Below are 15,880 nucleotides of genomic sequence, written 5' to 3' on the forward strand. Positions count from 1 at the left end.
AAAATCGAATACAAATATTTGCCACCCTCTTCAGCAGCATTGTTCCTGAATGGATAATCTCACCTTCGAGAATAGGAAAATGTATCTAACTGAATATATAAAGCAAAAATGTTGGTACAATTTAGATCTTTTTTCCTTATAGTGGCTATCATGGCTTAAATTCAGATTGTTGTCTTTTGCAGTTGTATAGATAACATTATATAAATATAAAATTATAATTTAATATATGTTAGGTCTGACTAGATACTGACACACGTATACTGCATTAATTTATATTATAAACATATAACTACACATATATTGCAGACCAATTGGTGTATATTTGAACATTTCCAACTTACTTACATAAACAATTACTCATTTTTGCTAATATCTAACGTCTAATTTGCAAAGAGAATTAAAGCACTTAATATTTACCATTATTAGACTTCAAAGTATTCTTGTTCAACTCATTTCCTACTGAAAGTCTATGCAACTCTTTAACTGGTGTGAAAGATATCTTTTTCTATTTACTTTGCATGTAGAAGAAAATAGGGTTACACACACGCCATAGGCGTCTAACATCCACAACTATTCAACACTACAGATTGTAAAATACACAGGAAGGACTAGATTGCTGGGACTATTTTTCGGCGAAACCCAAATATCTAAGCGTGGCAAGGAGATGAGATTGCTAGAGACACACAGCACGTCGTTTTCGGCGCACAGCTGTACATTCATACAGAGATACATTCATACAAATATACATAAGAGCGCATAATTGCATTAAACTGGATTACCCTAAATATTATTCTCCTAATGTAAGGGAGCTCCTTAGTTATGATGGCCAGAATACTCTAGTAACTACCATACTTCAAATTCTCAGTAAAATACAACGAAAGCTGGTACCTTATTTTGTATGCTGAGTGTTGTATTCGGAGAGCTTTCCAGGTTCTGATTAATAATATCTACCGTGATTAGATTTCAAAGTATACTTGTTCAACTGTACTTCTTTCTACTGTGGAGCTGTGTTTCTCAGTGAAACAGAAAATAAAACAATTTTGCATGCGATTGTAAATCTACAAGGTGACCTCAGCTGCTCAGATGAAGCCTGTTTTTCCTGTGGTTCTAGCAGCCTGTGAAGATGTGCTTATGCAGGATCTCCAAAGGCCTGTTCCTTGTCTTTGTGGTTTTGCTATCATAAACAAGAACCCAGCCAAGACCACCAAGTGTTATCTTACACACGGCCATTTCGACATTTTACTGCAAGATTTATGGATGTAATAAACAATCTCAGAACCATCCTCGGATATTTCCCGTTACCCGACTTGTAGCACCATCCCAGCTTTAAAAACAAACAAACAAACAAACAAACAAACAAACAAACAAACAAAAACAAAACAAAACAAAACAAAACAAAACACTTTATTTTTATTTAAGAAATAAGACCATATTTCACACGCTTAAACAATTAACATAGGACCCAAATTTTACCAGCTGAATCTTGCGATAGACGAGATTGGGAATTCACTGAAACAAAGTTGATAGTGCGATATCTAATCTTCATGCACCAACAGGCTCCAATCTCATGCATACCCAAACAGTCTAAAAGAGTTCTTGTGAAACATACAAGCACATCTGCTGACTTCCATGCGAGCGGATAAAATAGTTTTACAACCAAAGAATTAAAAAATAATAATTCAATTTCACTTTTTAACGTGTGCATGCACCAGAGAGGGTGGACAGAGCGAAACTCGCGAGCAGCCTGGTTTGAATCTGATTTGAACCATTTTGAATATATTTAGCCCCAGCTTTCCCTCTTGAATGCAACCCTGTCCCAAGTTTCAAAGTGACCGAAAAGTGACACCGTGTGCATTTTGTTTCTTATTAATCTTACACATTGACAGTCTTTGTTAAACAACAAGGCGTGCCCTTCACCAGCCGACATTTTCATATTTGTTAGACGCGGTGACCTGAAGTTCACCTCGGCCTTGGACTTAGTTTTTCTAAAAGGTCTATAACAGTGTCTTTTAGATAGCAGGGTGCTTTGCTCAGGTCACTAATTCTAAAGGAAAATTAAGAAAAAAATAGCGGGAAAAATGTAAACGTTATGGAATGTATCGACTGTATCTCTCCTTTCTTCTTTGGGAATCATAAAGCCCTCAAGACAGTTACTCAGTTTAACATTTGTTAGCTATGAAACTAACATGCTAAACGGTTGCTTTAAATAGTCAAGATTGGGGCAATGGTTGAATTTTGGCCTCCAAGTTCATTATTTTATAAAGCGAGTACTTCACTGGCACTGTATATGTTCTAACAACTGGATGTTTGAAGTGATTTGCTTGCTCTATATCGGCATGGTTAAATAAACACACACAAAATGTGATTTGTGTTAGAATTTTAAATGAATGGTCTTTTGACCAGACATTCTACACCACAGACCAGTGTGTGCTGCATTCAAAGAATGAACGTTCAAAGGCAAGGAATCTTTCATCTCAAACTAATAACTGCTCTGTTTCCCTTTTTTTAAAGGAATCATTTAAACAATAATTGAGATAAGTCAATATTTATTGAAGTTGCAGTTGAACTCTGAAAATATCATTGATATTTTTATTTCAAACTGTACTGAATACATTGATTTGCATCCAAATAATTGTTTTGGTAAGTAAGAAACTAGATTTCACTTCCCTCGTTTTGTGTAATTTAGTTATACTAACAGCTTTTCGGTCAGGGAGTATCAAAGACTTGTTTTTCTTGGAAACAATCTACCTAGCACTCCTTAACAATATATATAAATGGTTATATACTTCAGGTTACTACCGAGACTTTCCTTTTCTCAACAAACAAATGATCTAACAGTATAAAGTAATCTCAAGTGAGGGAAACGTTCTTTTTAACCCAAAATATGCAATCTGACTATCTTATTGCAAGTTGGCAACATCAGTATTTGATGAACAATGTATACGCAGTGTGTAATGATATTTATATGTTTCCACACTGCTGTCATATACAAGCGATGTAGGCATAATCTCCAATAATATCTCTCAATGATTTGAAATCAAACAGCTCACAATTTATTTTCAACAACTCCTGCTTTCTGCAATGATCCACCAGTATTACTGACAAATAATTAATTTGTATCCAAATAATTAGGAATATCGTATAATCCATGCCTGTTTTTTTCTTAATTCAGCTAAACATGGATATAGATGAGGTACTTTTTCCCAACTGACTTCCTCATTATAAACCCCCCCCCAATTCCCCAGACCTTTTACATCTGAATATTTTGGATAAACTTTCCCTCTTAAACAAAGAACTGCTTCAATATCATTTCGACCTGTATTTCTGTGCTACACTGTATATTTGGTTTATAATTACCTTCCCAATTTCTTTGTGTAATACTGTGTGTTGCTTTTTATTAGCATATTTAACTTCAGAGCTAAATCTTCAAGACTGTCACAGTCTTAAAGACAAGAACAATTCTCAAAAACTTGGAAAGTGTTCTTTACCCAAAAAAATTCAGCTTAAAAATACCCTGATACTTCTTTAACTATCAATTTATGTCTGAGAGTAATTCCAGACAGCTTTGATAGCCCTGATATTGTAGAACTGTATAGAACAGTCAGGGTTTTGTTTGTTTGTTTGTTTGTTTGTTTGTTTGTTTGTTTGTTTGTTTGTTTTTCTGCGGAATAATCTTTGTTAGTATCACAAATCGCCCCAGAATTCTGAATTTTAGATTTTCACTTTCGGACTAAAAATATAACCTGAAAGTATTACCTACAATATTTCTTTATTAAGTACAGTTTAGTGCTCACAACAGAAATTATAGTAAAAACAAGACGCTGCTAGGATCGATACACGTGTTAATAGATCTGCTCATGTCTTATCTTCCTGATAGTTTGGAAAGTGAAAAGTCTTTACATAAAGCCTCTTAGGGAAGTTATTATATTAAGGAGTGTGAAACATTTTGTTACCGGACCATGGTATTGAAGGACATAGCTGTGAACGCATTCTGGTGTTCTGGAGTAACATGCACGTTTACCTGGTGCATCTGAGCCACAGATATTCAGACTCAAAGGTGGCTGATAAGTCAAGATGAAATACAACATGTATTACTCTTGAAAAGAGGAATTTTCTATCCTTTCCTCGGTAATTGAGGTCATTCAACCACTAGAGTTCACCTGGAGTCCATACTGTGATACACGCTTAACTCAAAGCTATTTTATCTTTTGTGCTGATAGTCAAGATCTCGACTATAACATTGACATCAAACTCTGTCTGGGTGGATGACTAAGAGTGGTGCAAAACGTAAACTTTTGACCCTCAACTTTTTGACCTGCAGTTGTAACGCCCTAACCACAAAGATATACAAAAGCTATGCAGCTTCTTTTAGGAGCAAGAGACTTGGACTGTTTGTTTCAATGGTTGTGCTGTTTTCCACCCTGCTTTTTAAGTGTGGAGCTTTGTGTGTGTGTGTGTGTGTGTGTGTGTTATTATTGTTAGGGTTTTTGTTGTTGTTTGTTTGATTTGAGAAAACTGGATTTTAAAAAAAAATCTCTCACCATTGTAAAGTGCTGTTGTGCAAACTCATTCGCCAGCGTTGGAGAGACTAGATTAACTGAAAGACGCTATATGGTTACAATTGCAGGTGAAAGTCTGGTAAGTTCTGGACATGGAGTCGGAAAGAATGTACCGTATAGCACTGGGGGGAAGATGGAGCTATATGTTGCTAAGTACTTTGTCATTTCGCCTTTATTTAAAAATAAAGAAACTCTAATTGTTTGTGAAGCCTTGTCTAGGCAAACGAGTTGACTGTGAACTTGGTCTAAAGCGAGCTCTGCTGGTGATTCCTAGGGTGTGCAGATTTATCTTTTCTGCATTTATTTAACCTGGCAGTGAACTGCAAGGGCTGCCATTTGTTATCCAGAGACAGACTTCACCTCAAGCAAGGACTGTTTCACAAAATTGCAATAATTACCCAATAACCTTCATAACAAATATTATTATTATTGAAAAGACATTTTTTTGAATATAGAACAGATTCCGTAAGCGCACCGTAAAGGGGAACCTCTGCAAATCTTGCACATTCTGTATGTCTTATGTGGTATGATATACATATGCAGCTATATATACATATGACGAAGATGGTACACGAGTGTTTGTTTTCCTCAGAAATATTAGTGAGGATGCTTTCATTTAAAAAGGAGAATGCTTTCAAATATAAGCAGGCTACTGTAGGAGTCATATCTTTGTACTATTCAAAAAACCCCAAACATTGAATTGTGTCTGTCTGACGCCTAAAAGAGAGAAAAAGATAAGGGGGGAAGAGATTTCTTATCTTGGTCAGAAGGTTTATTTATTTATGTATTTAAATTATTATATCTGTATTAGCTGTGACGGGAAAATACTTTCCTCCAGTACGTACGATTTGAAATCGAAAATCATGATCAGCCCATATGAATCTGTTACAGTCAATTTCCTATAGAGCAGAGAGAAAACATTTGTATTCTCACCCTTCTACAGATACACCCTTACTAATTGTAAGGAAATGGGAGAATAGTAATTTGGCTATGTTTAATAATTAGTACGTGTGTAGGACTCAGACAAACCTATCAACCTAAAATTACTTGCCTTTCACAAGACGTTATAGTTTAGTGAAAGTCAAGATTTCCAAATTACTAGGTATACGCACAAACGGGTTGCCTAAACTTTAATTGGCCTTATGCTGAGACACGCCACACTACACTAAAGTATTTCTTTCAAAGGAGTTAGTAAATTGTATTTTAATACCAAGCAGGCCACCACTTGCGATGATTTCAGTAAAATAAACTCTGGTGCACTGAGCCCAAAAATACCGTAGAAAAATAATATGCACAGAAAAGAACTAAATCTTGATTCCAAATGATCATTCTCTACAAAGGAACCAGCCACTTCCCCTCAGAAGACAGTTAGGATCTGTGAAAGATTTTTAAAGTTTTGCCTTTTAAAGGTCTCTGAGTTTCCCGTTCCAGTGTGGATTATAAAATCTTAGCGCATTTCTGTTTTAAGAGGATTCAAGCTGTCATAACTTTGAGAGTGACTCAAGACTAGAAATACTTTAAAGTTGTAGCAATTTTTCAATCAACTTTGTGTCTCAAGGGTGAGTCTCGTAGTTCCTTACAGAATGTATCTGTAAATATTGGGATAGTTCCACAATACCCAAACATGTCCACACTGTATCTTATATATAGCATGCTTGAGAAGCTAAAATTCAAAGAATTTCATGTTGGTATCAAATTATTTACTTCCTTCACTGACAATTCACAAACTCAGAAGACATTAAGGTCCCTTAAAAAGACTTTAAGTACATTTGCCTTGCGGTGAATATCCAGTTCTCACAATGTAACTAAGAAACTGAGATATTCAAACGCTTATCTTTAGTTTTCATCTATGAAATAGCAGAAATAAGGGCTTTTTCTTCAGAAAACCACCAATATATGAAATCAAAACTTTGAAACTAGCCTATGTATGATTTTTGCCATTAAACACTGCCCGGGTATTATGACGCATAATTAAATGTATTCCTATCAAATATAACTTTGCTGTATTCCTAATACTGAATCTGTTATATCTGTGTACCATGAAACTGCCATAACTGTTTGTTATGGGGATTATTCTAGTTTGTACTTTGGCTATAAAGTGCAATAAAGAATGCACTTTTAAATCTACCTCTTTTCCATTTTATTATGGGAATTATAAGCAAATGTCATTATCTAGTGTTCATAGAAAGATACTAAAACACAAAAGTATCTAAAACTTTTTATCTTATGTTGGGAATTAACTCAAAATATTAAAAGTTTGTAAACCTACCATATCTTTTGGAGTAGCTCGAGAGGTTAACCTTGAATATATGATAGTGTTTTATCAATGTATATACCCTTGATTATTTGAAAAAAAAAACAAAGATAGAATGAATTTCCTATTTCCTTCTTAGACCTTGTGGAGGTATTATGTTATAAAGGTGCAAATAACAATCTTCATAATTCTCTGAACTCTAACGCCTTTCTGCCATTTTATAATAGTTTCAGCTATCCTATATTACGAAAATTAACAATACTCAAAGAGAAAAGAATCGAACAAAATAAAGCCAGAAATCATCTAGTGATAAACAACCCCGATCTTCTTTAATCTCGAATTTATGACATGTCAGGAAAAATAACATCATGCACTGCAGCTTTAAAGAACTCTGTTGCGTCTGGTGTACTCCAAAATGATCAAACCTTAGATAGATAGATAGATAGATAGATAGATAGATAGATAGATAGATAGATAGATAGATAGATAGATAGATAGATAGATAGATGTCAAAATTTGTATTTACATTTCTGTGGGCCTAATCCTTCAAATCTTTACTCAACTGAGTAGTCATCACCCCAATAGTCCTAATGGGTTCAGTGAGACTACTCACCTAACAATGATCTTGTGAGTAAGGATTTTCTGGATCTGGCTCTTGTTCTACAATGAAGGAGAAGACGGAGAGAAAGTGAAAGTTTCTTTAGCCCTTTCATTCAGCCCTGAAAATTCAAAGACTAAAGTTAAATCCGGCCATAAAGTTTACTGCTGTGTAATCACACTCTGGTGAGAATAGTCTACTTAAATAAAAAGAATGTTGAAGTAAACACGCAGCTGGGGCCTATCTCACAATTGCTAGCCAGTAATATCTGTAGCTGTATAGAGACGGGGTTATTTACAATTGCCTATAACCTGGTCTGTATTTCATAATTTACAGCATTGTGACCTGTGGTAGCTTGTATTAACGTTGCAAGTTACAGTCAATGTGTTTCCTTAGAAAGAACAGCGGAAATACACAAAATGTATACCGTCTCTGGAAAAAGGTATAACAAAGTTTTACGTGGCTATGAGTGACCGCACATACCACGTATATACATATGGATACACAGTCATATAGATATAGCTATCTATATAACACAGAGCAGTAAAGAGGAATCCTAAACACAAAAATTCAATCGATGCCATTTTAATGCTTGCTTTGGTGTGCAAAATATTTTCCAGTCCAAAGATTACTACCACATCGGCACGCTTATAGGTTATCATGCCTCTATAAGACACTTCTCAAATAATATCAACCCATGCAATTCCCTTTAAAAAATTCGCTGCAGCATCTACTCTTTGCTAAACAAAAACCTTTCCAAACTGGAAAGTCTATGGACCAAAGGAAGTAATTATCTTCTGCAGTAGTCAAAGTAATTAAAGTTAGGCCTCAAAATCCATCTCTGCCAATGACGCTGATTGTGGTTTACTTTGATTTGATTGTTAAAATATAGAGCTAGCTGCTGAACGTTAGAATCAGAGAGGGGAAAACTTTTCAACGAAACCTGTATCCTTAGCAGATTACTCTGCATTTCTGAATTCAATGTGACAGTCCAGTTCTCCACTGTACAAATAAACTTTAAGGAACTTGTGCATAAAACTTACCTTGACTTGCAAGGAGCCATTTTTCATAGAACACTGAGAACTTGTGATTTGGATACTTCTGTACCTAAAACTGACAATTTGAATGACCAGGAGGCACACGTAGCCTGCAAAAGAGTCAAATGAAGTCCAGCGTCAGCGAGATTATATGTTATGTGGTATATAATGTTGGATGTCAACTCCCCAAAACCATAAAACTTACTTTAATGGCATCACGTGACTTTTTATAGCCAGTGAGCCTATCTGTCTGTGCTATGGATGATTTTACGATCTAATTCATAGACAAAACCCTATTCATTTGGCACCCAAATGTCATATAGCCGGAACTGGGGCTTATAAAGTTTACTGTTTTATAACTTTTAAGGGAAGGCATCAGTGTAACCAGTTAGTAAATGTGCAAATCTCTAGTTGCTCTTAGAAGCTCAGAAGAGTTAACCATTCAAGCTCTGATGGGGTAAGTAACATTACATTTATAGAAAACTAATTGTAGAGAAAAAAAATATCTTTAAGGGTGAAAAGCGGGAAGGTGGCTATAGGGTGTTGCTTATAGACTCAAAGATCTCTGATGTGGCTGTCCTGCAAATATACTTAATTAAACCACACAAGTAATTATATAGCAAGGTAAACACGCTCTAGCGTTTGGGAGTGTATTTTAACAAAGCACATGTTTTTCAACAATCACCAACCAGCTATAAGTTTGTTCACCCACAGAGAGTGTTGGTTGTGGTTCTGCAATGCAGCTTTCCACCTAACGAGAAACCATTAAGAAGGAATTTATGGTCAAACTTTCAATTAAAAGGATTGGTGTAGGATAACTGCACTTGTATCAAGTGTAGCATAAGGTCCTATCCAGGTAAAATATTACAAAAATCTGCAGCGTTTAAGAAAAAAAAAGCAGCAAATCAGGAAGTGCGGCTTCAAAATCAGATCACGAAAACTTACAATAGAAAGTTTATTTATTTATTTTTATCTGTTTGTTTCCAGTCAGTTTTTTTAAAAAACAAATACAAAAAAAAATCTGATCACAGTTTGCTCAAACAGCCAGACTTTGACTATATTTGTAACTTTGTTCACAAAAACATACATTACTGATGCTGCGCTTAATAAGAGCCACTTCTAGGAGTTCGTGCAAAGAGTCATACAAAGGCACAGCAAGGACATACTGCTTGGGATCACAGTTTTCGTCACAGATTCACTATTCACTACACGTAGGACAAGTTCAGTTGTATTTCATCATTTCACCTCTACAACAGCATTAATTACACGAGAATTATATAGGTAGTTTGAATAAAAATATTTTAACAGCTTGGAGCTATACAGTTATTAACACTTAAACACACATGCACAGTTAAGCAAATTGAGTGCAACACATAACATTTGTACTAAGGAAGGGGGATTCTCTCTCTTTTTTACAGTTACTTCAAGTAACACAGCTCGCTTCATATAAATAAGTTAAAACATCTAAATTTTCAAGACAAAAGCCATTCAAGACAAAGAAATGTAGGGGAAGCAGATCTACTTATACACGCGATATAATGGTAAGAAACAGGCTCATGATTAAAAGATGAATTAGGGCGACAAGAACAAGGTTTCTTCACAGAAGTAACACAAGGAAGTTTTAGAAAGTCAACTTGGTACTGACATTATGCGAAGGGTCAACTAATACTGCTCAGTACTTTTAAATTGATCAATTTCTTAAGGACGAAAAGCCCCTCCTGCAGCTGCCATGCTCATGCTTTTCAGCTTATTATCCTTTTTCCATTTCATTCTCCTGTTTTGAAACCAGATCTTTATTTGTCTCTCTGAGAGGCAAAGAGCATGTGCTATTTCAATCCTTCTTCTGCGGGTCAGGTATCTATTGAAGTGAAATTCTTTTTCCAGCTCCAGGGTCTGATATCGGGTATAAGCAGTCCGAGCCCTTTTTCCTTCTGGTCCCCCTATGTTGTCTGTAACAGAAAGTGAATTATTTAGTCTCTCCCAGCGACCTGCTCCTGTATTTTCTAAAGCAGCCCAGAACATAAGTAGTACCGTTATTCTTGGTCCTGTTTTTGGTTTGGATAAATGCTCTACAAGTACCCCCTTTTCTGTAGACATTTTTAGAAGAGTAAACCAACAGAATCCTGAGCTAAGCTGATCAATGCATTGTGGATCTGAGGCTAGATGGGATTTCAGAGATAGGAAAGCAAAGCAAGGACATTCAGATCTGTCACGGGATTTAGGTTTAGAATGCTTTGGAACTAACAAAATCATTTCTGTTTCATAATGAGAAGGGGCATGGCAGGTATTTTTTATTTAAAATTACAGAGCAGAAGGCAACCACATAGCCTTCCCATACCCTCCGGTCCTCACCCTAAGGATTTTTTCTGACTTCCTACCAGTGCAAACTCCCATCCTCACTCACTATTTTGCTAAACTGTCTTTTTTACATATAATTAGTAACGCTGTTCCGCTGGACAGTCCTCATAATAAATTACACACGGTGACAAGCACTATTCACATTTTCCCACTTCAGCTACATCTCTGCTCCCCGAGTTGTGCAGACTTTGTTGAGTTAGAGTTCCTACATTTACATTTTTAACGTGCCTGCGAAACTGTCTTTCCCCACCGTGCAAGCACAGGGGTCTGATCAGGCTACACACTCACATCCACCCAGCCACCATGCATTTTACATTAAAGCCTCTTTAAAGAAAAGCAGGGTATGCTTTACCATGACTTATGTGCAGTTTTCGCATCCAGGGGTAGATCTGGGGTTGTGAAGGCTGAGCTGTGCTTTGGTCATTCTGGGCACTTGCCTGGTCGCTGCTTGCTGGGGTGTCATCCTCAGTGCCAGACGACGTGCCAACCCCCTCTCTGCTTATGTGAGTGCTGCTGCTGGAATTGGACGAAGTGCTGGTAGAGTTAGCTATGGAGTTTTTCACCCCGTGATGACTGTCGCTGACAGGCGAAGTGGCCACTGCGGTACAGGGCAGAGGGTCAGGTGGAGGCGAATGTGAAGACGTTGCAGGTTGGTTATACCTGGGCTCTGTCGACGCAGAGGTGGTAGTGGCTGGGTAATTGCGAGATCTTTCATTGGCACCAAAGTGGTTGGAGGCTGAGCGCCCAACGCTGAGATCCATGCCATTGTAGCCGTACCCGTACCTGCTGGAATGCATGCTCGCTGAATCCCTGTATTGCTCGCTCACGGAACTATGATCTCCATAATTATGTAACTGGTAGTCCGGGCCATTTGGATAGCGACCGCAAAATGAGTTTACAAAATAAGAGCTCATTTGTTTTTTGATATGTGTGCTTGATTTGTGGCTCTTGGTCGTTTTGTGCGTCTATAGCACCCTTGCACAATTTATGATGAATTATGGAAATGACTGGGACATGTACTTGGTTCCCTCCTACGTAGGCACCCAAATATGGGGTACGACTTCAAATCACGTGCTTTTGTTGTCCAGTCGTAAATCCTGCCTGATGACCTCTAGAGGTAAACTCGTGCACTAATGGGGGAGTTGGGTGGATGCTGGAGGGTTGACGCGCGCGCCCAAGGCTCGCTCCCGCTTCCAGCTCCTGACTGTCAGTCGGACTCTTGCGCCACCCTCTGGAGACTAGTTAGATCTTCACACTTCCAGCCAGGGTCTGCAGGGCTGGGGTCGACTCGAGGTTACAGCCCATTATAGCAAAATTATTGCATTTCTCTCACAGTTCCATTAGTATGTACCAATTGTAACGGGCTATCGGCTGCAGATCACAAAAGCAGCAATAATGCAGGAGTTTGGAAAAAAACTTTTGCTTTTATTTTCAATAGCTTTCTTTTATTCTTTAATTCCTTCCTTTTCTGTTCTGCTATAGATTTTTAAATACAGAAATAACTTCGATCTCTTTTTAGAGTGATGCTTATTTAAACCCACTGAAAAATATAAATCCGCACACACGGGCAACAATTACAGTCCTGTTTTGCAGGCGCTTAAGAAAAGCTGCACTGCCGATTTTAAAAGGCAGGTACCTATTAAAAATATATATTGTATAGTAGTTTTCCAACCTGGATCAAATGCTATATAATTTTATGGTCGGCGTCTTTTTTTTAGAGAAATATAGTATTGTGGCGGTCATTTGACATAAATATTTTCGCAATTTGGGACTATTCACAGCGGTAGCCCAAATTGCTTCTCCTTCCGAATAAAGGGGTCTTTGTGTGTACTGTACACACATTCACACACACATATACATATCTATTAGTAAATATTTTGACTGAAAGTATTTTACTTAGTGAAAGAGAACTCTATTTGGAATCATTTTAGAAGCTAGTTTCTATCTATTATCTATTTAGTCTTCTGTGCTTGGAATTTCGAAAGTAAATAAAGATAGAAAGAAGAGCCACGATTTACCATTACAGACCATTGATTTTTAATTTTTTGAAACTAGCACAATCGGACTGCATGATTAAAACCCCCTCGTTGCTCAATGAAAGCTTTCTTTACTATCAGCGCCACAACAGGAGCCGCAGAAATCTGCCCGCCTCAAAACCTTTTCTTTCCCCGTTCTAAAGTTCAACGCATAGTTTTTTCTTTAATACTAGCGCAGATTTTGTTCAATTTAGTGGAATCAGCTCTGGGCGTTTTAAAATCTCCCTGCAATTCATCCTGGATTTTCATGGAAGTTAATAGTAAGGATTTGTAAATCGAATTTTTTTAAATGCCGTTATCTTCTCTGTGCTAATTAAATCTCTTATACACGTGTAAAACTTTTTTTCTAGAGATCCTAAAATCCCAAACACAGTAGAACAAGACGCCCGGGATTAGTAACGACATCAAACCAGGATTTTCTAAATCAGGCGTCATTCCACAATGTGAACGTTTCCTATTACAAAAATCTACTTACTTCTCTGTTGCCTACACCCATACGGTCGTATCAGAGACATTCATACAGACGTAGATGCTCAGTTTAAAATATTTATACTTACAATCTGGGTTTTTTTCTGAATTATTTTAAGCAAGGTTATCTAGGCTTTGAAAAGGTGACCATAAACACTACATAGCTCTAAATCAAATAATTCTATTTTTAAATAAATTCACAGTTGATTGCAAATGTATATATTTTAATCAAGCCTTTGGGAGTCAACAGACTGTGAAAAACCTATAGGATTTTAGTAGCAGAAGGAACACAAGAAAAAAAAACGCTAAAAAGGAAAAGGCCTGGTAACTTTTATTAAGCATAACTCTACTCCCCTGACTTTTCCTCTGTTTCTTCGCTGCTGGGCTGTGTGGAATGTATGAGTTTGTTTTCCTTTTTCCATTTCATTCGCCTGTTTTGAAACCATATTTTAATTTGTCGTTCAGTAAGGCAGAGAGCGTTTGCAATCTCAATCCGTCGTCTTCTGGTTAAGTATCTGTTAAAATGAAATTCCTTTTCTAACTCTAGCGTTTGGTATCTGGTGTAAGTTTGCCTCCCCCGTCTCCCATGTGTTCCATACACTGTACCTGTAAAAGTAAAGACAAAATTGTCGCATTGAACAAGGCCCAATGATCTCAAGTTAAGAAATAGGGGTCAGTTGCATTGCGCCTCCTCTTGCAGAGGCATTCACATAAGGAGTGTCTACTCTGTCAGAAGTTTTCTTGATCAAACATTTCTAAAGGAAGAGGAGCATCATTATCATATTTGAAGGTATAATTCTGATACATAGATATTTACTGGGACAAGCATTTACCCATGAAGAGAAATATTTAAAACTTTTATATATACATACGTGTGTGAAATATACAAATATGTGTGCACATGTATACAACTATAATAGTTACTATAACTATAGCAGAACTATAATTAAGTATGATCATAATTAAAGCTCATAGAAGTAACTAAAGTTCCTAGAACAGCCCCTGGCCTTTGCTCCCAAATATGGTGCATTCAAATGCAAAGGCACTCTTCAAAATGTCTTTAAAAGTTACACTTTTCAAAGAAATATAAATCATAATCCCACCTTTCAAGAGATAACCCGGGGGAAGGTAAAACGAGATTTTTTTTTGGAAACAGTTGAAGTAAACAAGGCAGTGTGCTTATTAAAAACAAGTGCCATTTGCTCCCATCCCAAACAGTCCTGTTGTGTAAACTTCACTTTACAAAATTCGAGGTGATATGTACATATGCACACATTGTCCGAAAGCATGCTTTCGACAACCGATATCTGTATCCTAATGGGCTTGGGAAGGTCCTACAAATAAATGGGAGTAGGCAGTACAGGGGGCATGTTCCTTACATCAGTCTTTGACACTGAAGAAGCGAAGAGGTTTCTTCGAGGGGGGATGGTTATTAGTAATTTGTGAATGCCTGTTTTTCAGTTATTACTAAGGAACTGCACCAAGTCAGCCAAGTTTGGAGCAGATTGTTCCTAAACTGCTTTAGGGCTGCCAATGTGCCAGGGCTGGAATAACCTGGAAAGGTTTCGTGTTACACATTACCTCGCAGTCATTCCTCTTCGACAGTTTGGACGCCCTTTCTGAAAGTCTTTCTCAAAGAACCCCCCCACAGACACACTCTTTATTGCATTCAAATGACTTACCAGCGCAGGAGTTCATCCTCTGCATCCAGGGATAAACAGGGCTCGTGTACTTCCGGTCGCTGCCTTCCTCATTTAAAATTTTGCTTTGCACACTGTCGGATTTGTATGGTTGATCAGGAGAAAAGTGCAGATAGTCCCCGTGTCCCCTCTGCTTGCCACTGCCGGAGGGAGAGGCGCTACTTATGTCCTTGTCAGAATAAAAACAAGAGGCTCCATACTCATAGGATGCCCGATTGCAAGTAATGACCGTGTTGGACTGTTGATAAAAACAAGGTGAGGTGTAGGTCTTGTCCTGCAGGCTTGTTGCCCCATAAGAAGCTGGGAAATGCCTCAGAGCATCATAGCCAGCTGGATAAAGGGGGATTTGCCCGAGAAAAGAGTCCTGGCCATTAGGCAGGCTCCCAGGGAAAGTGGGATTTACAAAATAGGAACTCATTTGCTCTCCCCTCTCCAGGACTGTGATTTGTTGTGTATTAGTACATCTGGCTATAACTATTAGTAGTCATCGAACTGGTTTGTTTCTGGATGGCCGAGCGCCAAAAGCGACAGCAGCAAATAGCACCAGCTGACGGCTCGGCGGCCAATGGGAGAGCAACGTGGAGCCCGCTCCCTTGGGACCCGCAGCGACCGAGCTAGCAAAGTTACAAACAACCCCGAGCCCGCACACCCGACAGATGGACGACAACGCACACACACACCACCTTTAACATGGCTAAGGGAACGTGGGAGGTGGGACATGCTAGGGGGGAGGGGAAGAGCGGGGGGGTGTTACAGTAAAAAAATAAACTGCAAGGCGGAAAAGAATACGTTAAGCGGCGGTCGCGAGCGCCCCCGGGGCAGTGCCCTATGGCAGCTGGAAAAAAAGGGGCAGCTCTCCAAAGTTAGGAT

The 15,880-nt window shown here is 37.9% G+C and overlaps 2 protein-coding genes across 2 annotated transcripts; both read right to left on the reverse strand.

The window, feature by feature from the left end:
- Positions 1–9,426: 9,426 nt before the first annotated feature.
- HOXA5 (homeobox A5) lies at positions 9,427–12,271 on the reverse strand. The gene is made up of 2 exons (XM_030550844.1): positions 11,159–12,271; positions 9,427–10,397 (listed from the first exon to the last, which is right to left on the reverse strand). Exons 1-2 carry the CDS (start codon positions 11,718–11,720, stop codon positions 10,147–10,149), a joined length of 813 nt encoding a protein of 270 aa, XP_030406704.1. The 5' UTR covers positions 11,721–12,271; the 3' UTR covers positions 9,427–10,146.
- Positions 12,272–12,275: 4 nt separating this feature from the next.
- HOXA6 (homeobox A6) lies at positions 12,276–15,451 on the reverse strand. Its single transcript, XM_030550845.1, has 2 exons — positions 14,993–15,451; positions 12,276–13,916 (listed from the first exon to the last, which is right to left on the reverse strand). Exons 1-2 carry the CDS (start codon positions 15,426–15,428, stop codon positions 13,657–13,659), a joined length of 696 nt encoding a protein of 231 aa, XP_030406705.1. The 5' UTR covers positions 15,429–15,451; the 3' UTR covers positions 12,276–13,656.
- Between the last annotated feature and the right edge of the window lie 429 nt (positions 15,452–15,880).

This window comes from Gopherus evgoodei, chromosome 2, assembly GCF_007399415.2.
Source record: "Gopherus evgoodei ecotype Sinaloan lineage chromosome 2, rGopEvg1_v1.p, whole genome shotgun sequence".
In the NCBI taxonomy this organism is placed as follows: Eukaryota; Metazoa; Chordata; order Testudines; family Testudinidae; genus Gopherus; species Gopherus evgoodei.

Excerpts from the sequence above, each read along its gene's own strand:
- HOXA5 (XM_030550844.1), bottom strand. The coding sequence starts at position 11,720 with ATGAGCTCTTATTTTGTAAACTCATTTTGCGGTCGCTATCCAAATGGC. Across the intron at positions 10,398-11,158 it reads AAAACTGCACATAAGTCATG|ACAACATAGGGGGACCAGAA; the intron begins GTAAAGCATACC and ends TTTCTGTTACAG.
- HOXA6 (XM_030550845.1), bottom strand. The coding sequence starts at position 15,428 with ATGAGTTCCTATTTTGTAAATCCCACTTTCCCTGGGAGCCTGCCTAAT. Across the intron at positions 13,917-14,992 it reads GAGGATGAACTCCTGCGCTG|GTACAGTGTATGGAACACAT; the intron begins GTAAGTCATTTG and ends TTACTTTTACAG.